Here is a 24036-nt window from a genome sequence, read left to right on the forward strand (position 1 = left end):
ACCTGCAAATAGGCTCATTATGCAGATTTCTGCCTCCCGATCTTGTCGCTACAATCTCGCTTTTTCTGTGTTCTCCCTTCTTCAAGGGAGTGACCAGCTCTAGCACACTGAAGTGTTTAGCCCACGATCGATCCACTCAGCATTTCATTAATAATGGTTAATACAGCAACCACTTTTAATCCACATTAGGTTGCTTCATTGTCCCTTTTATCCTTTCATAATTTGTACACAGAACAGACTTTCCATGCAGACCCCTTTGGCATGAATGTTTGATTTAAAACTGTCCACACCTACAGCCACATCTGTATGTTATTAAAAGTTCACACTGGACCTCTGCAGTAGAGGTGCCTGCAAGCAGTTTGTACACAACATCACTGCCAGAAAATATTCCTGCAGCACTCAGCCTGGGCCAGGAACCATGCTTATGAAGCACGAGTTGTTTGTGGCCAGTCAGCGGTGTTCACCGTCTTTCAGATGAAAAGAAAAACAAAACTGATGAAGGTGTGCTGAAGGAACAACAAGAAGCACGTAGTGATAAAGTGCAACAAATGTAGAAGTGAGACATCACCACAGAAAAAGTCAAAGAGCAGCAATATCTTTGAATATAAATTTTACTTTTAAGTGTCTCCTGGAAGTAATGTAGGGTAAACCAAAATCCATTTTATCCTGAAAAGTGGCAGCCATGGGGTGAAGCTGTGAGAGTAAGTTGGGAGGATCCATCCTGACTTGTGCTGTTACTCCATCAGCATTACTCTTCATCTCAGAGCTGTAAGAAGCATCTCTGACAGTTCAATATTAACAGCTTCCTTCATGTGGACGTTGTGCATTTCATGCTAATTGTTATGCAAAAATTTGTCTCAGTTACCTCAAAAATTGAATTTTCACTGATATTCTTTGTTTCTCACTACACATCCATATCCCTTCATGAAAAGAAATAAAATAAAACTTCACACAATAAAAGGAAATGAAGTGAAATGAAAAAAATTACACAAAAAAAAAGAAAATAAATGAAAGAAAACCTAAAGAAATGAAATTAAATGAAATCACAAGATTTCATTTCCTTTCGTGAAATGAATTTTCATTTCACGAAAGGAAATAAAATGAAAAATCAAATTATAAATTAAATTAAATATAATGGAGAAAAGGAAATGAAATTAAAAAAACAAAATTAAAAAATTAAAATAAATTAAATGAAATTAAGAAATTAAATGAAACCTTGGGATTTCATGTCATGAATGAAAATAAAATGAAACGTCAAGGAATGAAATGAAATGAGAATGGGAAGGGGTAAGGGAAAGGTAACACAGCAAAATGGAATTAGTTGAAATCTCCAGATTTCATTTCCTTTCCTTTCACGAAACAAGTTTTTATTTCGTGCCAAATCAAAGAATGAAATGAAATGAAAAAATAAAATTATATGAAACATAAAATGAAATTAAAGGAAATCTTGAGATTTCATTCCATGAAAGGAGTGAAATGACAAGTCAAGGAAATAAATGAAATAAAACTTAATGGAAAGAAAAGAAAGAAAAAATAAAATGAAATTAAAATAAATCTTGGTATTTAATTTCCTTTCATACTTGAATTTTTTGGGGTTTTTTTTTTGGACAAAAGAAGAACTTTTGTATCACAGAACCAAAGCACAGGCCTACGTTCCAAATGCTTCATATGCCAAAAATAGAGACTTTCATAAAAATGTATGTGCCTTCACATACTTCATAAAACAAGAGCAATTAAAAACAAACACAAAAAACCTCCTCAGAGTGCCTTATGTCCAAAAAAAGAGGCAAAAATGATTTGCTAAAAATGGGTAGCCATTTGTTTGCACACTTCAGGTGGTATTTACTACCTTTCTATTTAGCCATCCCAGCATCAAGTGACTGCTCTAACCAGACATTCAGGTTCTTCCCATGCTCCAAAGCAGCAGGAACTGTCACAGGACTCTGCAAAACCTGTCTCAGCTCTTAGGGAGAGACTGGGTTGAAACACTCAGTGGGGTCTTCTTTTCCTCTGGTCCTTGAGGAAAAGCAGTGTAGACCTGACATATGACTTTAGGATGAAAAAAAATTCCACATGCTGAATTCTTCCTTCTGGGTCTAGAAGCTAGACTCAAAAATCATCCCAGATGTAACTTTTCTGCATCCTTACTTGAAGAGAAATGCTAAGAGGAGCAATACTGGAATGTGTTAACATTTCTGCCTGCCGGTACTTAAAGCTAAAAATTAATCAAATCTTCACTAAAACACTTTGAATGTTCAAAGAGATTGGGTTTGTTTTTCAAACAGAGGGTTATGCTACTTCCAGTTTTTCCTTGAAACCTTTGTTTATCCATATATTTATCACAGAAATAGTCTTACCTCAGCTGCATCTTGCTGGTGTCTGTAGACAATTGCATTTTTTATAGTTTGGATAAAAAATCCATTCAGTTCCTTTTGTTTCTTGTTGGGAAAAATGCGTAGCAATGGGATCATTATGAATGGGAAAGAAACTGTAAAAGATTTTAAAGAAGAAAACATTGAATCAGACTGTAAGGACATATAATAGTCCACCTCACTCTTCCTTAATATTATAAAACTTATCAAGCGGGATGTGTTCCTTTTATGAAAACTGATTTTCCTCTCTTCCTCTCCCTTTAGCAATCTGTGGGGGTAGAGGAAAAAGAGGATTCTTTTTAGAGATGTCCTACTGGCCAGGACTCTCTTTCCAGACAGATGCCTTCTGAGCTTGTTTCCCCAGTGCCTCAGGATTCTTGGTTCAGATTTTTGGTGTCACCACAATGAAGGGGAGAATTATTTCCCCTGCCTGCTCAGACAGTTACATAGGGAAGATGGGGGATCTTGAACTGGCCTAGCAGCTTACAGTACCAGCATGTCAAATTGGGCCATTTTCATTCCTGCTTACATCTCTCCAGTATTTGGGACCTATGTGAAGGATGGAGGTCTTTATCAGGGCCTCCTGCAATAGGAAAAAACCCTATGGGGTTTAAACTAAAAGAGGGACAGTTCAGATTAGCTATAAGGAAGAGGCTCTTTACAATGAAGCTTGTAAAACAGGGGCACAGGTTGCCCAGGGTGGTGGTGGATATCTCATCCCCAGGAACATTCGAGGTCAGGATGGACAGGGCTCTGACCAAACTAACCTAGTTGAAGACATCCCTGCTTATTGCAGGGGATTGGACTAGATGACTTTTTTAAGGTCTCTTCCAACACAGACCATTGTATGATTCTATTTATTTTGCTTCTCTAAACAGGCCACAGTTTCAGGAAGCAGGATGTTATCACAAGAAGGGTCTCCAGTCCATACTTTTATAGTTGCATCATAGAAATCTGAGTGAAGCCTTGCCTTCTAATAAACCCCTCATTAACTTACGAACAATTTAAGACTAACAAATCAATAATTGGAAAAACCCTGTCCTAGCAACAGGGCAACTACATTGTGGAAATTCTCACCACATTAATGAACAAGCAAAAAGAGATGAACCAGGGAATCCAACTCCAAACACTACAGAAACTTTCTTTAGCAAAGGACACACTCTTAGGTGTATTGGGGCACATTTCTGTCCCTTAAGAAATCGGTTACAAATCACATTTTGCAATCAGGTTAAATGCTAACCCCAGGGCAATTTAGATACACAGCTCCAGAAGGAAACAGTTGATGCGCTGTGAGTACAGGTGCAATCTGTAAAGCCAGCAGGATCAGATGGGCACAGGAAACTTTGCCACTCTGCCACCTGATACTGCTGTGTGCAGGTCTAGATAACAAGAAGATAAAACCTCAAAAGCCTTGATTATGCTGTGGTTTCCTCAGCTGTGATTCTTACTGCCCTTGAATTATCAAGATTATCACCACCGTGAAGCCTTTCATGGCCTAGAACAGCATGGCTTTATACCCATTCTTGCATTGCTTATCTATCAATCTGAAACAAATGCATTCTCTTCATGACACTTGTGATCTTCATCCTTCAGAGCCATTAACCAGGCTGTGGGTTCAAAAAAGAATTGGGAGCACTCACACAATCTGTTCATACTCTTCCACCTTTTTTCTTTATTGTTAAGGGATGAGATTTCAATATCCACTCAGCAAGCCAAGTGCACAAAAATTTTACCTTAGGTCCCAAAGGGCAATTCCTCTCTTTTAGTGAGAAATGTATTAAAACAAATGTTGTAGATACTGCAGGACCCAGAAACTTTCCTGTCAGATAAAGCAGGAGCATTGTATTCCTGGACTCTCAGATTTTGGAGTAAGTTTCATTAATGGTGACAAGACCTGTATAACATATGGTGGAAATCTCAAGGGTGGAAGTGATCTGAAGGTTGCACTCTGAATCCCTCTGAAATAATGTCAGCTGTAATACTTCCTGATCTGGCTTCAGCATGTTTTGCAATTTGAGAATGACTTTTATAAAATTACCCCAAGAAAGTAGACAAATGTAGACTATACTCACGGATTAGAACAAGAAGAGGCTTAAACAAAGACATTTCAAAGAATGTTCTGCAATTCTTAACAAAGGGGTCATCAGGATTCTTCTGAGAGTCTACCTCAGTACCAAAAGCCACGCTACCAACAACATCCAAGGTAAAGCAGTTGTAACACCTGCATTTAATTGAAGAATGATAAATCATTATCTACAAATCACATATCCATGAATATCTTGCTTCTACAAACATCACATAGTATAAAATCTTTACCAGACTCCTTTTGCTTTTAGATTTGAGCTTTGCCAACAAGAGATGTTCCCATCATTCTGACAAATGCTGATGCTTGATAATGATCACTTGCTCCACACTTACAAAGTGAACGTATTTTCATACAGCTCAGTAATTCTATTAAAATTTTATTTAAAACAATTTAATTTGTTATGACATAGAAATCAAATGTAACACATCAGTGATGCATAAGCATTTTCTTAGTATGCATCCTAATAAATGAGATCATTCCTTTCTCATTTTTAACTGCAAAAACCACACCTACTTCCAGTCCAGTCTAAACTCTCAGAGACAAAAGGTTCTTAAGTAAAATGAATGTCCTTAAGGATTTCCTTTCTTCATACCTCCTCTGTAATGTAACTCTGTGGACAAAACCAAGAGAAACTGACATCGTGTGAAATCTGTATCTTTGCAGAGGAGCAGCTAGTGCTTTGAGAACACCAAATGACCTGTGGACCATGATCTAGAAATTTTGAAACTTACTAAATGGCTTCCTACATATCTGACCATCTATCCAGTTGTCTTGACATCTTTATTTTCCTAGTGGGCTTTAGCAGCTTTATTAAGTTTTGAGATAAGTAGACTGAGAATGTAAAATATTTTTGGAATTTGATTCTTCTGATCTGTGGTTAAGTAAAAAATGTCTGTACTTCCATGATCCTTACAAAAGGCTAATATCAATCTCTGGTGTTTTATTCTGAGTGAGCGTGTATGAAGAAAAGAACAGGAGTCAGGCCCATTATATCCCGCATATGTAATCTCAATCAGTATTTCTAAACTATGATTGTGAGATGTCATTCTGATCACACCAGAGAAGATTTAAAAGATAACAACAATACTGCAAAACTAAGTAGCTTCTTTTGATCTTCAACTCTCACACACACAGAAAAGCATCATTAGAATTTAAAATGTTAAAAGAGGGGCATTGCTATAAAACAATAATTTTAGAAGGACTCAATCATCTACCACTCCAAGGTACAGGGGGAAAAACAAACAAAAAACAAACAACAACAAAAACCCCCTTAAAAATTAAATTTTGAGTTCTTGGCAAAACACAAAATGGCTAAAGACAACTAAGGTCACAGGAGGTTACAGATAGGGTCTTTTCATCCAAAAACCCAGCTCCCTAGGCAATTCTGTAAAACTGCAGTGGAGTGAGACTCACATTTATAAATACATCAAACCTGCTGAAATAGTAGTATGGTAAAACAACTGGAAGATCATGTTCCAAGATAGTCAACATCATTCATTTATACTTTCAAAGGGTCTTTTCCAAAGTGTCTCTTGAGAGGTGAAACCCTATAATGGATCAATAGCTAAAAGAGCAGTCAAAGGCAAAGGACAAATGGAAAAAACGGAAAAGATTGTAAGAATTGAAAAGGTCAATTTTCATCCCAGCACTAGGCTAGTGTAATGTATCTTGAGGTTTCATAGCATGTGGTCAGCTGCTTAATAAAGAGATCTCTGTGCGCGCACACACACTTGCACGTGCGCGTGTGCAGATGTACTTGAAAAAGATGAATAAATTGTGGCTAAATATCCTTTTCTTCTGCTAAAACAGTATTTTTTGTGCTGCTTCATTAAGAACTTCAGAGGGCACTGACCAACCGAGCAAATGAAGTGTAAGCAAAATGAAGCAAAAATAGTGCCTGTTAGAAAGAATGCATTTGAACTACTACCCAGGGTCTTAGAGGAAATGTATCTACTCAGAGAAGGGACTAGGCAGTGTTGAGAACAGTTCAGTGAAGACCTCTGATGAAAGCAACAGAAAAGATAATAGGATATTAAATGCATAACAAATGAGAGAAAGTACAATATGGAAAATTCTAAAATGTCATTTTATAAATCAATGGTGCATTTTCATCTGCAGTACTGATCCTGTTGTTTCACAAAAAGCTAGCATGTCATGAGAGGGGGTTTATGAAGAATGTGGTAAGAATGATTAAGTGCTTGAAAAAACATCATTAAAAAAAAAAAAAGGCAAAAGAGTGATGGACTAGATATATTCGATACTATATTAATTCTTATATTTTTACATTATAGGGAGCCTGTAGAGAACATACTGGACAGGGATGGATGCAGCCTTCATTTGTGTTTCCACCTGTTAAAAGTTCATTAAATAACTGCCAGAAATACATTAGATGCTTTACCAAAATTACTTTTTGAGTACGCAATGGCTGTCCCCAGCAAGAAAAGGCTTTTATCAGATACACCCTGTATTAAATGATGATCTCTACTTTTTAAAGTGAGGAAGGAAAAAACACCTTTTATACAGTAAGTGTGAATTTAGAATAACTGCTGCTATTGATTTTTTTCTTTCTTTCTTTATAAGCTGCTGTTAATTTTTGGCACGTTGAACATACCTCTGAATGTCAAAAGCTTTGCCAGAATCTGCATAGACTTTCAAGTTACACAGCAGGGTGTCACAGGCCTGGTTTATCAGTGGTGTCATCTAGAAAAGAACATATTAAATTGTGAAAAAAAAAATAAATTAAAATTTCAAGAAAAAAAACACCAAACAATTTTTTTTTTTTTCAATATGCTAAATGGCATAGAGGTCTCAGGTTCCTCTGCAGGTGTTGTTAGGCGTTTACACACAGGTAAGTTGAAATATTGGCACTTTCTGCTCAAAATATACCTACACATTACAGGGATGCCCTTCTCCAGCTCTGGGCCAAAGTACAAGAGGCTGTGTCACCTACTTGACCAATGATTCTTTCCCCACTGTGGCTACATACACGGAGAGCTATCAGGCAAAAATATCCCCCTCTCTGTTTAATCATTCCCTCTCTCCCAAACGATTTTTCATTTTCTCTATTTGGACTATATCACATTTACCTTACATATGCCCCATGGCAGAAGGAATAATGTTTTCCAAAGTCCTGTAAAGGCACTGGCATCAGTTCTATCCTCTGTCTCTCAGTTTGAGGGACTTAACATGTACAACAGAAAATCACCCTGGATACCACTACAAGCTGCTGAGGGCAAACTGCTATTGGTACACTAGGAAAGGCTTTTCTGGAGGTGATGCCATTAAATGGACATTTGTGTAAATTTATTCATCTGAGGGTTATTTCCAGTCACTGACACGTGCTGGTCAGGTAGACTTACCAACAGCTTGGTTGTAGCCAACCACGGCTTCATGGAAACCATAGCACAGGCAAACATCAAGGTCTCATTAAAGTCTCACTTTCTATTTCTTCAGTTTCCTACACATTAGGAATCAGACGCTTCCCCGATTACACCAAATGAGGGGACAGAGGAAGGGGGTAGCAACAATCCAGCCATGAACCAAAAGGAATCATATCCTATAGCTCTTTACCATATAGACTACCAAAAGCAGCCTACAACTTAATACCAGAGTCTTGCCTCAACGACTATGCCAAGCATCAGCAATATACACACAGAAACTTGCCTTTCCTTCCTGAATTACCTTCTTTAGCATACGGATGTCAACAAACCTGAGAACAGACTTATCCTACTCCTCTGACATTCTTGTTACCAAAAAAGTCTTACTGCAGCCTCGCAGCACATTCTGAGAGCTATGCAGCCTGCCCAGCCAAGTCCATTTTGCTTGGCACTTCTACCTCTGTGAAACTGGCATAACACTTTGTGCACAGGCACCCTGCCATCTTAACACATGGGCAAGACTCTACGCAGTCAAAAGGCCAACGCGGGAGCATCCAATATGTTTTCTGAAGGCACGAGTCTGACTCGAGAACGTGTCTAGCTCCTCTCGAGGTCCCGTGCCTAAATGAGAAACTTCGTTGCAAAGCCGGGTTGATCTGGGCTTTGACACAGACTCATAAGACAACTCCGGTGCCAGATTAGTGTTTGGCAAAAGTAGCTGTTACACTTTTGGGAAGTGCACACTGCAGTGTGTGGCAGCTTTCTTTCCTTTTCGGCTTTCCAAGAAGATCCCCTCCAGCAAGCTTCTTCCCAAATGGTTCAAACAAATTAATACATTTCTGTTCAACAGATTGAACCAAGGTGAGATACTTCGTAATCTCTGGGTCCAGCCCCCCCAAAGAACTGAACCAGCCAAGGAGAACAAAATGAAAATCCATTTTTAACAGGTATGATGTTTCTGAAACAGATGGTGATCATTTCAGATTTTCCTTTTATTGCCTTATTTTCTCTTTTATTCTTCATCACATCACCAGATCTGTAACCAGCCAGCTGGTTGCTATCACTTTTCAACTGCTGGCAGAGATGTGAGGGGCACGTAGGTCTGGCCAGGGCATCCCACAGCACCTCTGCACTTTGCACATTCCACTAGCCTTTAGAAATTCATTCCTAGCCATAAGGTATTTTTATTAGTAAATCTAACCAGGAAAATAAGGAGGGGGGCACATGGATTTGATTTTCTGTTAGCATGATAATAACAGAGTCGTGTCACGATGACAATTATTTGTATGTGAAAACTACAGGGGCTATCCTCTCTGGAATCCTAGGTTGGGTTTGGGGTTTTATTCCCCTGGGGGACATAAATTAGTCCAAAGTTGCAGACTACAAAGACCACAGACTGAAACATTCTCAAGTCTTGTAACACCTCAAAATCTTTGTCCAACAGTCAAGAAAAATAAAGTAGTGACAGGGGAGGTGAACTATATCAAGTGTAGGAACTGACACAGAAACAGACACGTTGATCTACACTGCCTTGGGTATCAGTGACTTCCCATACATTCTTATTTGCCAGTCAGAACATAAAACCCGCTGAGATTCAGTTCTTGGTGGGTAAATAAGCCCCAGCTGCTTTGTGTTCAGATTGGCTGAGAGTAACAGGATGAAGAAAAATCTAAACAATATGGTCCCTGTAAATATTTGATCTGACAGTTATCTAATAGCAAGAGTAGCCCAGAGTCCAAATTTCTTTCTTTTTGCCAAAGAAGAGCACTCGGGGTTAGGGTTTTCATGATGCCAGGGGCTTTGCTGTATAAATCTTGCCAATATGCTGTTTGGCACATAACAACAATTAGCTTCTGATTCTGCATATGCACAGTGCATGTGGATCTTTGCACTACTCAAAGGCATCAGAGTTACATTCCACTAGTTATATGTGGTCCTCCGTCTTCATCAGTATTATTTTTCCTCTTATTATTAGCGTCCAAACTAAAAACTAGAAGTGTGGATTATTTTCACTTAGGCAGACACACTGGACATGGACAGCAAGCAGAAGTTGTCTTGGGCCTCTTGTCCCACCAATGTTATAAAATATAAAGGAAGGAGATGGAGAAAGAATACATCCCTAACACAAGAATTGCTTCTCTTACAGATTTCAAGTCCCTGAATAAAATCAGGAAAAGAGCAGAGTGTCAGAAAGATGTTTTGTTGAGAGGATTTGTTTCCATCACCTGAGAGTGGAGCCCTGCTATTCCTAGGCACAGTTTACCAAAATGAGCAACTCAACAAGATATTGAGCCTCTGGCTCAAGTTTATGCACATTTCACGTATCGGTTTTTACATTAGTGATTTGCTTTGCCTTAGGTGAGCACACTAGCTTTGTCCAGCAACAACAGCAGTTTCCAGAGACAGTCCCAAAATGCCTTTGACCAATGTGCACAGACTAACAGCAAATCAAGGAAACCTTAATGGTTGGACTGTCAGATCTTATGTCCTAGTGAGACATGAAAGATCTACATGCCTGAGAGTGACACGAGAGGATTTTTCTGCACTGTTCTGCCATGTCATTACAAGTTCTGCTTTATGTCTCCCTTTGTTTGAAAGAAATGCCTCAACACAAACACCTCTTCACGTGTTATTTAGGACAATGCTACATTAAGCTGTGCTCTCTTCTTTAATTTTTGTGTTCTATGTTGTTTAAATGGTTTGTTAATGGAGGAAAGGATCCCTGGCACACTGATATGAGATGACAAGACTACTGCAGCACCATCAGAATAAATAAAAATCAATAGGTTTTCTGCTGGTGTTGGCTGTAAAAGAGAGTAAAGCTATTTATCAAGTCTGACAAGGGGTCCAGAACTGCAGGATCATCATAGGCACCACAGCAAAAAGAAGAGGAACAAAATAAGAAATACTAAATAGGGAATCAAGGTTGGTACAGCAAGATCACTAACATGTCAGCTTGTTTCAATATATAATAGCTGAGGGGAGCATGACAGGAACACTGGGAAGTGTTTCTTTTATTTAGAGCCTCTAGGTATTATAATTCACCAATTCCTGAATTAATTACATCTTGGATCATCTTTCAGTGATTGGTATTGTTCCCACTTAACAGATAAAAATTGTTTCATGTGCAGAGAATTTAAGTAGCATCTGTCAGATCACCCACAGGAAGTCAATGGCAGAGCTGGAAGTGACATTTCTTGAGTCTCCTGCCTCCTGTCTCTCATTTCTCATTCTTAGTGTTCCCTCAGCAATGGCACTATGAGGTTCATTCAGGGCTCTTACTGGAAAGAGCTCATTATTAGGTCTGCTACCAGTTCCAGTGGCATCTCACATGGGACGCTCCACAGCATCTTACTTCAGGATCAAGCTTATAAGTCTATTGCTTTATGCTGTATTCATCACCACTATAGAATTTGTGTTCAGTGTTATCCAGAGCCAAACCTTCCTTCAGCTGAAGTCAACTCCTTTAGTAATCTTCACATGCTTGTTAGAAAAAGAAAATTAAAAAGGGAGAACACCCAAGACACAGAAATCCATAAAAGCAACAGTGAAACAGTGCACATATTTTAAAGACAAATTGAGAAAAGAGAGCAGGAGAAGAGTCAGAAACTCTTGAAAAATGTTGCAAAAACAACACTATGCAGACACACAGAAATCACTATATTGGCTACCCAACAATTCTATAACCTCTAGTTTCAGTTCATTTCCTGTAACTTTGAAAAATTCAAAATTTCTGGAATCATCTTTTTATCATTTGCTGGCTGGCTGTTGGAGATATTTGCCATACTACGGGGAAATTCCTCGAGCTCAGTGAACCTTTCAGTGGCATTACACTGTTTCTTTGAAGTGACAAGGGCAAAGTTCCCCTCTGCCCACAGCCCCATGTGTCTCTGTGGAGCCCTGCAGGTTAAATCTTAGGAACACATGTTAGCTCTGCCTTGACTCTCGTCCGCCAGCAGCCAGGCTTCTCACTTCTCACTCTTGCTAGCCCTGAAACTGTCTTTTCTTGAGTTTCTGAAAGGAAGATACCAGGAACCTATGCTGAACTCTCTATCCCTTGGTGCATCTTTCATCTGAAGTGATTACTACGGGGAGCACAAGGAGTTGTTAACATTTATTGCTCTGTCACAGGCTAATAGCTCCCAATTCTCTCAGAGCATCTAGACAGACAAGTCTATGTTTGGAGTGGCACTAGGGGCTGCAGCACTCAAGGGGAACCACTCTCCAAAGACACTCATGAGGTCTCCAGTCTCTCCAACGTCACTGTGGAGTCTACATAGAGGAACAAAGTTAAGGCAGTCATCCAGAGTGAACAGAGTGGAAGAATTTGGTGCGGGGTTTTGTCAAAGGAATTGATATCTTGGAAAAAGAAATAAGAAATGTCCTAGTAGTATTTATAAATATGTATAAAATGGCATATCTAGATTCTTATGCAATAAATTAGTACCTAATTTGTGTTTATAATTCCAAGTAGAGAGGATAGGTTTATTATAAACTGGATGTCTTGAAGATAATGCTGGATACTCTGTAATATGGCCAATACTAGAACATGGTATTTTTGTTTCAATCCTGCTGCAGAGGTTCTGAGAGAGTACCAAATATGGGAGAGTTAAAAAGTGAGATCATAATTAATGAGCATTGATTTCCTTTGAGAGGTGTTGGTATGGCTTCTAAATTAAGCAACAGCAGGAAAAGCACGTGGGCAAGGACTTAAGTTGCATTAACTTCAAATCCTAGGACTGCTAATGTATTAGGGTAGAAAATGAAATGCAAGGCTGAGGAGCACATCCGTTCAACAGCAGCTCCTAATCTCACATGGGCTTACTGCAACAAGTGTCTGTGTAGGGATGAACAGACTTCTGGTGAAGGCATGGGAGAGAAAAACAAAGCTGAACCTTTCAGAGAGACCTGCACCACTCCTCTTTTTCCCACTCGCTGTTGAATGGGAGGAGAAAGTGACAATTTCCAGGTCATCCTAAGCCCATGCACAGTCACACACCTTCCCACAGAGCTTGGAAGAAGCAGCAAGGGCAAAGCTGATTATCAGGCTAAAAATAAAGATCTCAGTCTTTGCATGGAGGACAGCTATCAGGTACTGTCCAGCCCTCCATTTTACCTCCTACCATTATTCCTGCAGTCCAGCTCCACCAACAAGCCGTGCAAAAGGGACTGCCATGACTTTTCCTCCCAGCTCAGACCCTGTAAAGTGCGTGCCCAGCCCCAAAGCTGGATCCCTGAGGCTCCGCTCTGATGCCCTCACCGTGCTCCTCAGCCAAGCCTGCCCGGCTGGTGCCAGCAGAGGTTGCTCTCCACAGATTGAGGGGAGTACGGCGTTATCTTTTGTTAGTCCGTGAGCAAAGAGCCGATGAACTGCAGTAAGGCAGATTAATTTCCGCTAGCAAAATGCAAAACTCTCCTCTCCCCACTATGCCATGTGCAACTAATCGCTTGCATACTTAAACACCCTTGCCTTGCTGAAATTTTGTGATGGAGTTGGTGACAGAGCAAATGTCAGGGCGCATAACCAATGGCATTGTCAGTCGTGATTAATCAGCATCTCCGCCAGGCTCGCGGCCAATTAGAATTTACCATAATAAGGAGGTGACAGCCGGCGTTGCTAAGCGACCGCTGTCTATAGAGCTGGGAGAGCCAGACACATTTAGATGTTACTGTGGATTTCGATAGCGGCATGTCAAAACAACACAAGCGTCTGCCCAGTGGAAAATTTTACAACCCAGGACTGGGCACTGGAGTGAGGCATGATTCCCTTTCAGAATAAAACATAAAAAGGAAGAGTGATTTTTTTTGTTGTGGGGTTGTTTTTTGTAGTTTTCCTTGAAAGAAGACTATAACCAGTCAATCATTTATATACATTTAATTAAGAGATAGCATATCACTGGAACAGGACTTTGTTACTGGGTAATGGGTTCCCATGGCTGAGCAAATGCTGATACATTTATAGGAAATTAGCAGCAGGTCAGCACAGAGACATTTATTTTCTGTCAGAGGTATTTATCTGGCAATGACATTCTGTTCCAGTGACTTATTTTATTACATGAAAGGATTAAAGAATAAGAGGAGGAGGGAAGGAGATGGAGAAATGAAAATAGACTGACAGCAGTTCCTGCGTTAACATGAGAGTTGCTGACTCTGCACATCAAGAAAAGCTATGCTCCAACTGGGAGCAATAACCTTTCCTGGACTTAAGCTTACTCCTAACAGGGCAGGGGAGAGGAAGGGTTAAGGGTCCTTCTTGAGTATACTACACTTTCATGGACAAACTGACTTAAACAGAGGAAGACAGAGAATCATATCCTCAGATGAGCTGTTTAGATTTTCACCAGTCTATGATCTGAACCATTCCATATGGAAACTCTGCTGCATGTTTAAATAAAGTGGTACAAAGTAGCAGATTTTCCCTACCCTTAATATGGACCTACATAAAGCAGATGCCCGCACGAGTCTTTTAAATTACGAAAGCAGCAATGTCTACACCTTACCTCTTTCAGTTTGGTATCGCTGAAGGCTGGGGTCAGGAGGCTCCGCACATACTTCCATCTGTCATCACGAAGACAAAGGATGCTATCAAGCATTGGCTTGGATATCAAGTTTGGTTTCTAAGTTGAAAGAAAACATAATTCAATTTTAATACAAATGCAACTACAGCTACTCAAGACCCTGGAACTTGGGAAGATTGCTCAGGAATAGCATTGCACTGCTGTCCCACGAAGTTGAAATCAGTCCCAAACACCAAGATAAACATGGATGAGGCTGGGGAAAATTTCTCTTTTGCTGTACTCATTTTCTCTTGGGCTTGTAAAAGTCCTGGACCAGTCCTGGAACTCCTTTCTCGCACTGCTCTGGTTCTGATGTTCCTGGTCCTCTCCTGAGATCCCCTTCACTGAACCCTGGCTTCTTCCCTGTCTTTCTAAGGTGACTAGCAAGAGGACTTGTCAACACTCCCTCACTGTGTGACATGAGTGCCAATGCACCGCATGCCTGTGTTAGTGGGGGACAAAATTCCTGCTGACAGCTGGTATGTCAGACGGCTACATGCATTTTAAAAGTCTTCAGAAAATATGTTGATTAGAAAGTAAGTCCCAGTCCTTATCCTGTTTATAAGGAACACTCTCACTAAGAAGTTGTGGCCTGTGACTCTTACAGCTGCAGCAGTTGGTAAAATATGGTAGCTTAAAGCACTGCCCCATGAAGCTCTGTGACAAAATGACTACTGTGAATTTACAATTAATCTCTCCCACCATCTAAGAAATTCTTGCCCAGAGAACAGTGATATTCACAAAGGAGTAAAAAGGATATAAAAGACAAAAGAGGAAGCACATCAGAAAACAATATACTTCTGCAGGGAAGAAGAATCAGAAGATGTCCAGCTCCACAGCAGAACATATTACATCTTTTATTATGTCAGAAGGTGTTCCCTAATTGTTTGTGATGACCTCCAATAACAGAGATTCAATAACCTCCCCACTCAAACTCTTCTTCTGTACTACTTTTACCATGGTAGCACAATCTCTCTCTCTTGCTGGAACTTTAATCTGTGCTGTCACAGGCAGAGAAACCACGTTATTCTCCCAATCTTTGCAGCAGCCCATACATACAGAAGGCTATAACAACCACTAAGCATATTGCAGCCATCTACACCACATAACATCCTTTCAGTCAACATATATACTTAACAGTTATGTTATTTAGGACTGTTTGTTCAGTGTTGGTACCAGTCCTCTGCATAGTCTTGCTGATTTACTTCTTTCTCAAGGTACAGTCCTTGTGACCCAACATGGTTCGCTATGCAAGGAAGGACTTTTTTTTTTTTTTTTTCTCCAGACATTCTGCAAGCTATATTCCCTCTCTACTCACCCTGGAGTATTACATACTACAGCATGACACTGTATTCGTGAACTGGTTTGTGGCTTCCTGCAACATTCAAACTTCTTTCTGAATGATCACTCCCTTGGAAGTTACTCGCCAGCCTTTATCATTAAAGCTGGTCACCCCCCAGTCACATGTGGATCATGTCCCTCTGAACTATGACCATTCCCTTTATGATAATTTGTTCAACTGAATAAGACCACCTTGAATTTTAGCCCTTTCTTTCATAGCGTCTTTCATCCTTACCAGCTTTCTACATAAATTATTAGTATACTCAGTGCCATCATATAAATCATTAACATAAGTACAGAATGATTCTTGCAAAGAAGGAACCCTGTGCTCCTCCCTTCCCTTCCAACAGCAGCCTGTTCCAAAATGCATTTCAGGCATTGTATAGCAATGTTTTCTCCAGAAAACCACCCTAAGATTGGTGGGTGTGGGCAGAAAGGTATACACTTCTCTAGTTACCAGGACATACAGAGACACTCATTTGTGTACGTGAGATCTTCTGGATAGTGCAGCAGCAGTTCAGTTCCCCATGTTATCAGTAGCAACAGAATCCATTTTACTGGGAGAGACCCAAACAAACCAATGATGCTTCAGTTATCCCAATGCCATCTGTTGATCCATTTTGTCCTCTGACTTTTCCTTTCAGTCTTTCTTTCATTATTACAGTACATGAAAAATGAATTCTTACAACCTGTTACACACATGGATATTTCAATATCATTTTGTGCCTCACTACTTGTGATTTTATTGCCACTACATGCCATTTTTTTAATCCTTTTTCTTGGAAATCTGACCTACTTTCCACTACGTGAAAAACTTCTCTTCAGGTGCCATGAAGAACTTGCAATTTAGCTACGCTGGTCTTCCACTGCACTTCCTTGACTTTCCTCCTTATTGGAAGAGTTTGTACTTAATATCGTTTCTTTAAGGAGCTGCCAGCTCTCCTTAGCACCTTTTTCCTTTACACTTGCCAAATTCTTACTACACTGCATAAGCTTGTAAAGTGCAGAAGCCTATTTTATATTGCAAACAGGCTAATGGGATAGTTTTACATTCTCAGCAACACCACCCAGTGTAGTAAACTAATGTCACTGGGATGACACTGCAGACCAGTTTTGAGCAAAGATGAGCAGCTTTCAAGTAGAAAAGTATATATTAAGCTGAAGGAAGAGATTGACTTAGGTACTGTCATCAGATGACTAGTGTAAAACAAAATAAGGGCACTTTTTAAATGCATATATAGCCTATTCCATTTTGAACTAACCTTGGATGGGCTGGCTGTCAGAGTTGAAACATCCTGGACTGTTTTCTCTGAATAACCTCTTTAAATAAATAATCTGTTTTCTAACTTATCAGTAGGTATCTTTCCTGAAGATCAAAAGTGCAGCTAGAAAGCCCATCACTCAGTGGGGCACTCCATCTTTTGTTACAGGTATTCAAAGGCACAGTAGAATCAGAAAAAAAAGCCTCTAGACAATTGGAAATAAGCATCATCCTGTCAGAAAGTACTGTATGCTACCCTCTGCTTCACAGTTCCTCTGTGCTGCTAGGGTAGCCCTTTACACTAAATCTTGATTCAGCTGATCACTAAACAAGTATTCCTTATAACTTCGGTCTTCATTTCAAACCCTGAGACCCAGATCGCAGTGCTGAGCAGTCACTGAAATCAGGGAATGTGCCTTGATCCTGTGAAATGCATTAGTCCAAGAAATCAGGTCATTGAGTGTAGCACCCAAATTAGCAAACACTCTCAGACCCATGTTTCAACCACCACCCTTCACTTCTGCTTTATAAAGTGGAGATATCACATCAGCTCCTCAGAAATGCTAACAATACATTAACATTTCTGAGGCACTCAGAAGCTACAGTCAAAGAGCAGAATAAAAACTCCCACAAGGAAATGACCAATTTTGTCTTCCAAGCAAGGTTTAAATAGCATACAGAAACAAAAAATAAAACAGAAAAAATTACAGGGCAACACTTGGAGAAGTATTTTGCATCCAGTCTTAAATTGAAGGCTGCTCAAACTGTGCACTCTATAAGACAAATCTCCTTTTCAAGAGAAAGCTCCACTTAGATAATAACAGATGTGATATAAATCTCACTGCATTTGTCTTGAAAGCAAATTCCCTTCCTAAAACCAAACATTCACCCTAAAAAGTGCTCCTAATTGCATAAAGACCATATACACCACATTCACAGCGGGACACAGTTACTCAACAAAAAGCCTGTTAACTATATTATTATAATTACAACACTAACTATAGCATTGCCTTTTTAGCACTCTATTTTATGACAGTAATGCTCCCTTAACATATTTTGGTGTGTACAGTATTACATACATATAAGTGCTACAAGGAAGGAAGGAAGGAAAAACAACTTTGGCCATAAATTATTTTACTCTGTATCATTAAAACTGGGCATGCAAAAATATGTTTGTGTTTATTGGAATAATATCTGCATGACTGACAATGTATAGCAGATTTCATTTTTCAGGTTTTCCTAATTGTTTCTGCAAACATTTTCCTCCTAATTGCATAACCTGTGCTACAGGCTTATATTAGGAATAAAAATAGATTTGGTATGAGAATGAGCCTGAAGAATCTCAGTGAAAGATGAAATGTCACCTCATTTCAAATGGACAAAATACTAGATGTATCTAAAAAATCTTGAGCTCACAAAAAAAAAAAAAACCAAAACAAAAAAAACAACAACCCCAACAACCACAAAACCCCCCAAACACAAACCAAACAAACAAAACAAACCAACCAAAAAAAAACCAAAACAAAACCACCATAGGAGGCAGATGTAGTATTTTCATGGGTGGGATTTTGGTTTTTGGATAGCAAAGGAGGTTGCTTTGAAATCAATTGCAATCAGGATCATGTTCCATCTAGTATTATTTCAATTCGGAACAACTGCTCTGCACCTCTTTCTCCTATGTAATCAACCATTTCTGGTACAGCAATGCTTCATGGAAACTACTGGCAGCATGGTAATCTCTGGCAGTGTACCTGCAAGTGCTGCTGAGCTCCCAAAATCCCAGACATGCCATCAACCATAACAAGGAAAAGTGGAGGAATTTGCTCGCAAATAAATCCTTTAAAACATCACCGCTTTAAAAAGAGAAAACAAAATAATATTTGCAGATGAGTGGCATCTCTGCAGTTGATGCAAGGATTCCCTTTCCCATAAGGTGTTCCTCAGAATGACCCTTCAGACCCAATTTTTGGCTTATCATGAGTTAATTTGGCTTCCTCTGTGTTACTAAATAATTCAGGCAAGTGAATCTTTGGCTCTGAGGCCAAGTGGAACAGAACCCCCCCATCCCCAAAGTTAAATTCCTTTCCCAAAAACAATGGAGATATCCAAACTGCTTCTAGTTATGGTACATGTTCTTCTCCTGAACTGTGCCCAGACCATGCCTGGGAGACAATTAATCAGTACACAACAAAACTGTGCCAAGAAGCATGTCAGTATGGACATCTGTAGGACCTATTAATACACTAATATCCTGTCCCTGTTTTATCTTGGAGTAGCCTTCTGTGATTAATACAACATTTGTTCCTTTCCCATGTTTGTCACTAGCAGGCTAGATGTGACCTCTGGCAGATAGCAATGACTGAGTCTCTGGCCTCCAGCAATGACTGCCTAGAGCAGAAAGAACGGCAACAGCACCATGATGTTCCCTTGGACACCTCTTCTTATTTCTTTGGTAAAAAAATGAGGGATAAGGTTTGCCAGCAGAAGGTAGCTAATGCAGCCATGCACTCTTTTAAGTATCCAGAATAGATGAATTCAATGAACCTAAAGGGCACCTTTAAAGACCTTCAAAAACTGCTCACCTCCAGAGAACCAGCTGCTAATCTTCTCCATGTGCTTTGACAACACAGTGAGAAACAAAATTCTATAAAAAACAAAATCTCAGACACTTTGTTATTTCAACTTAGACTTAATCATAACCCACTCCTAAAAAAACCAATCAAAAACAATTTACTTCTACAGGAGTCAAACATCAGCACTCAGTCTGCTCAGATTCAAACAAGGAACTAAGCAATAGAGCACCCAAAATCCCAAATCCAAACAGTAACTCCAACATTAATTCTGGCATTAGTCATCCCTAGCAAACACCATTTGCCTTCATGTAAGCTTTCTTCTAGTCCCACAGTCGTTGTGGGATCCAGTTTTAGCTGGAATCCCATGCCCACGCTCCCTTGAACTTTAGCCCCAATCTCAACCCTACAACCCACACTAAAGAGAGCCATTTGCTCCTCTCGCCTTCAGCCTTCCCTCTATACTCATGGGGACTTCAGTATCCAGAGTTTAAGTGTAACTCCATGTTATTCCCCCTTTTCAGGGAAATTTTTGGGGTATATTCACAGTGAGAGGGGTCATTCTTCTCCGAGCCTTCATGAATGCCATGCAGTTACCTATATTAGCTCTAGAGGGGGATGGATTTCTCCCCAAGGCAAGTTCCAGAAGTGATGAGCAGGCAGCAGTGCTTGCACATCACTGGGTTAATTTGTTCATCTTCCTATTTTCAAAAAGTGTTGCTGTCCTTTTCTTGCTAAAAATGCCCTTGTGATTAGGCATTATCATCCTGTTTAAGAAATTGCATTTTTAAACTGAATTTTCTGAAATTAAAGTTAATAAAAAGTGAGACAAACTTTGTAGCTTGAAGACAAGACACAATTCCCATACCTCAGACAGGAATTATTAATAAAATCTCTTTAGATTCCTCGCCTGACAGGTCATCACCACCAGTTTAGCCAGCAGGTGGAACCAGTAAACCCGTGAACTGCCCATGTGGCATTTCATCCAGTCAGTGGCAGTGGCATGACACTTGACAGATCAACACAAAACTTGCTCTTAAAAAAAGCAACAGAAAAAAAAAAAAAAAAAAAAAAAAAAAAATCCTTGAGATATCTCCAGGAATACATTTTACCAAGCTTGCAACAAGTAGACCATGGAAGTGGGAATGCAGGAGATGCATCCATATATTAGTTTAAAAAATTCTGTGTTGGTAAACTGGTACAATATACTCCTTCCAACTTCCTTGGTGTTTTAAGTCATGCTCAGTTCTCCCTGGATTCATGACATTCAACAACATATTGTGTAGTGGGTTTTGGCTGAGCCAGGAAAGCACTGCATTGCATGTTTTTAAAACCCAAAATAGAGCTCATTTATGACACATACCCTGTAGTTCATTGCTGTTTCCATCTGGAAGGCCCTTGCACACACAGATGTTATAGCCACATCTCTTCAAAGCATGTAAAATTTTTCTCTTCACAAATCATCATCTCATAATGGATTGAGACCAGCTCCACACTCCAAGACCAAAGCAGAGGGCAAAGGGCTGGCATTGCCCTCTGAGGGCTGTGTCCCAGTTTGGGAGACCACAGGGCCTCTCTCACCCCCCTGCTGCGAGCGTGAGGGGCCTCCCAACCACGTAACACCCGAGGCAATTGCTACACACAGGAGTTGTCTCTCCCAAAGCAGGCTTGGTCTTCCTTTGCCTTTCTAAAACTCCATTTCCAAATCATCGTATGCCACACATCCCACACTGCTGCTCCCAGGTAGCTGAAATCAGTCCTTCTTTGCCCATTAAAACTATGGGCACCGACACTACCTCACAAACACATTACTCAAAACCCTCCCATAGCACCAACCCTGCTAATAGCTATTACACTTTTGTCCCCTCTTCTTTGTTAGTCTAAAACAAGTTTGATTTTAGTATATATGATTCAGAAAGTGATCTTACAGCTCCCAGAGGTGGAAAAAAAATCACCAAATCAACTCCAAAATGCTTATGTTGCTTTGCAATTTCATAAAAGCCACCAGTAAGCTTTCAGCTGAATTTGAAATCAACATGCCTGCAGAGAAAAGGAGAAAATGTCCATGGATTGATTATGGATTTCTTTAAGCTTTTAGGTTCTCCTTGGTCATTAAGGTTCTTCATAAGAGTGTGACAAGGTAGAATTGGTTTCAGCCATTACAGCAATTGTCTTTCATTCTACTCTATAGATCAGACTATACAAAAAGGTATCTCCAAGCAGGTTCTTTTGTTATCAAGTCAGGATCTTCAGCAACAGACTAATAACTACTATTCCTAATTACTCATTGGAAAAACGGCACAGCCAGCTCCAGCTTGCAAGAAAGTACTGGCTTTTTCTTCCCTCTGTGTCAGGCAGCCTGGAAACATCTGTTCTTGTCTCTGCAAACATTCTCTTAAGTCATGGTTTTGTCAATAGAAACCAAAGCAAGTCATTGCAATGAGGTAAATATAACCATCCATAAATGCTAAAGTAAACACATATGGCCTCCTGCAGTCTGACCCAAACTGATGCAAGTCACACGTTTCATTTGTTGGTGTAAGCAACACCAAAATCATGTCCATGCATTCATGAGTTTGGATATGGTGGTCAGTTTGCATATTTGGAATCAAAACAAACCAAAGAAAAACGTACTTGCCCTTAATTAATTATGAATTTTGGTATTATAAACAAATTCAGGTTGTACTAGAGAACCCATACTCTGCTGAGAAGCAGTTTTCAGACACATTTAAATCCATTTTCCAGCTAACATAACTGGACTTTTAAATTTTGGATAAAGTTATAAGACTATTAAAACCCTCTATGTTTATACACACTTCTCCTTGAGGAAAGGTTGAGGAACAGAAAGTTCCTTTTACAGATTGTAAGGAGTATTTGTCAAAAAAATAGTCCCCAATAACCTTTGGTACACATACATCACCATGCTTTCAGTCACTGGCATATGTAGGAATGACAGGCAATTCCCATAAGAACTTTGGCTAGATCTTTTATTTGCACAGGGCATTTGTATTCCATACTCTCCTCATCCAGGGACATACCTGCAGCAACCTCAGAGCTTCTGGAGAATACCAAGAGAGATTGTAGGTACTACTCATCACCCCATTGCCTGTTCTCTTGGCTGCTGACCCAAATGCCTTGGGTATGCATTTTGACACCACAGAAAAAGTTCATCAAAATGAGCACAGAGTTGTCCAAGCTGCCATGACAGCAATGTAGGAAGAGTCCTACACTTACTTAATGTCTCATCACCTTTCTCCTCATGGGCACAATAACAAAGTGTATTCCTGAAGAGAAGTCACTACAGTACAGCTGTGATCAGGGATTACTCACTTTCTTAAAACTGCAAAGTGAAAGAAGTTATGATAGTAACCCACTTTCAAATGATCACTGACAGAACAAAACTCACAGTGGGGGAAAATGTTGTAACTCCTTCCCATGGATAAAGATGGGAAGAAAAATAAGGAAATTAGAATAATGAAGGAAATAATTACTACAGCAGGACTACAGTTTAGGGGGAGGGAGTGATAGTTTGAGGCCTATTAGGCTGCAGAGATTCACTAATTCTCTTTCATGAATGCCATGGACTGCATAGAGTTTGGCATCAATTCAACAAATAAGGTTACAAGTGCATCTCCTCAAAGAATCACCTGTAAGTTTCTAGGCAGGGTACTTCACAGAGAGATGAGAGGGGTGCCTTGGAATGATTTCCAGGATGAAAGCCTTTCTCTTGCAACCTGGGCAGCTCCCCTCATCATGGGGAACAGCACTGAAGCAGCCTGGCTCGACCACTTTATGATTCAAAGAACCATGTTTCTTGTTGCTACATTTTCTGCAGTGCCTGAGCTGCCAGTCAGTTTCAAAGGCACATGTGATGGCCATCTCCTCTCAAAACACCATATTCATAGATCTCCTACACTGTACAAGATTCAAAACTGTTTGGTGTTTCAGCTGCTGAAATCAGCAGCTCCAAGGGATTCAAGGCACTTCAGGACATTAGCTATGGCTGAGCAAGAGTTTTAAATCTGTATTGTCAAATTAAGCTCCTCAAATAGGGGTTAAATGTTTAGGACCTTCTCTTCACTAGCAGAGGTAAGCGAGGCAGGTGAAGGGGAGGCTTACCAATGGCTTAGCTTAAAAATATCACTTGCATGCAACATTCCTATGCTGTGAAAAGTATATATAAGAAATGTCACTTCTTCATGTACTTCATATTTTATTGGCAGTTTTAGCTTGACCTCTTCCACTCAGGTGTTACAATACAGAAATAAAATTATATACAGGCCCGTCTAGCTTAAAATCTCAAAGCACCAAGGAACACTAAAAATAAACAGGCCGCTAAGTGGCGAACTATGACCAAAAGGTGAAAGACAAGGGGTTTCTATCAGTCTTCCAAGTTCCCATGTAGCACGTAAAACTTGTTGCCTAATAGCCCATTTCGCATGTGACAACATCCTGACACACGAAATATACCT

General features: G+C 39.8%; 1 protein-coding gene across 12 annotated transcripts in view; it reads right to left on the bottom strand.

Moving 5' to 3' along the window:
* Positions 1-24036, bottom strand: part of TBXAS1 (thromboxane A synthase 1) — a 239857-nt gene that overhangs the window by 86284 nt on the left and 129537 nt on the right. For all 12 annotated transcript variants that reach the window (XM_040062920.1, XM_040062919.2, XM_058420378.1 and 9 more), the window contains 4 exons: positions 14336-14452; positions 7070-7158; positions 4445-4593; positions 2358-2488 (listed from right to left, as the gene is read on the bottom strand). In XM_040062920.1, coding sequence (XP_039918854.1) covers positions 2358-2488; positions 4445-4593; positions 7070-7158; positions 14336-14452 — 486 coding nt within the window. The remainder of the gene's footprint in view (positions 1-2357; positions 2489-4444; positions 4594-7069; positions 7159-14335; positions 14453-24036) is intronic.

Source organism: Hirundo rustica, chromosome 4, assembly GCF_015227805.2.
Source record: "Hirundo rustica isolate bHirRus1 chromosome 4, bHirRus1.pri.v3, whole genome shotgun sequence".
NCBI classification, from domain to species: domain Eukaryota; kingdom Metazoa; phylum Chordata; class Aves; order Passeriformes; family Hirundinidae; genus Hirundo; species Hirundo rustica.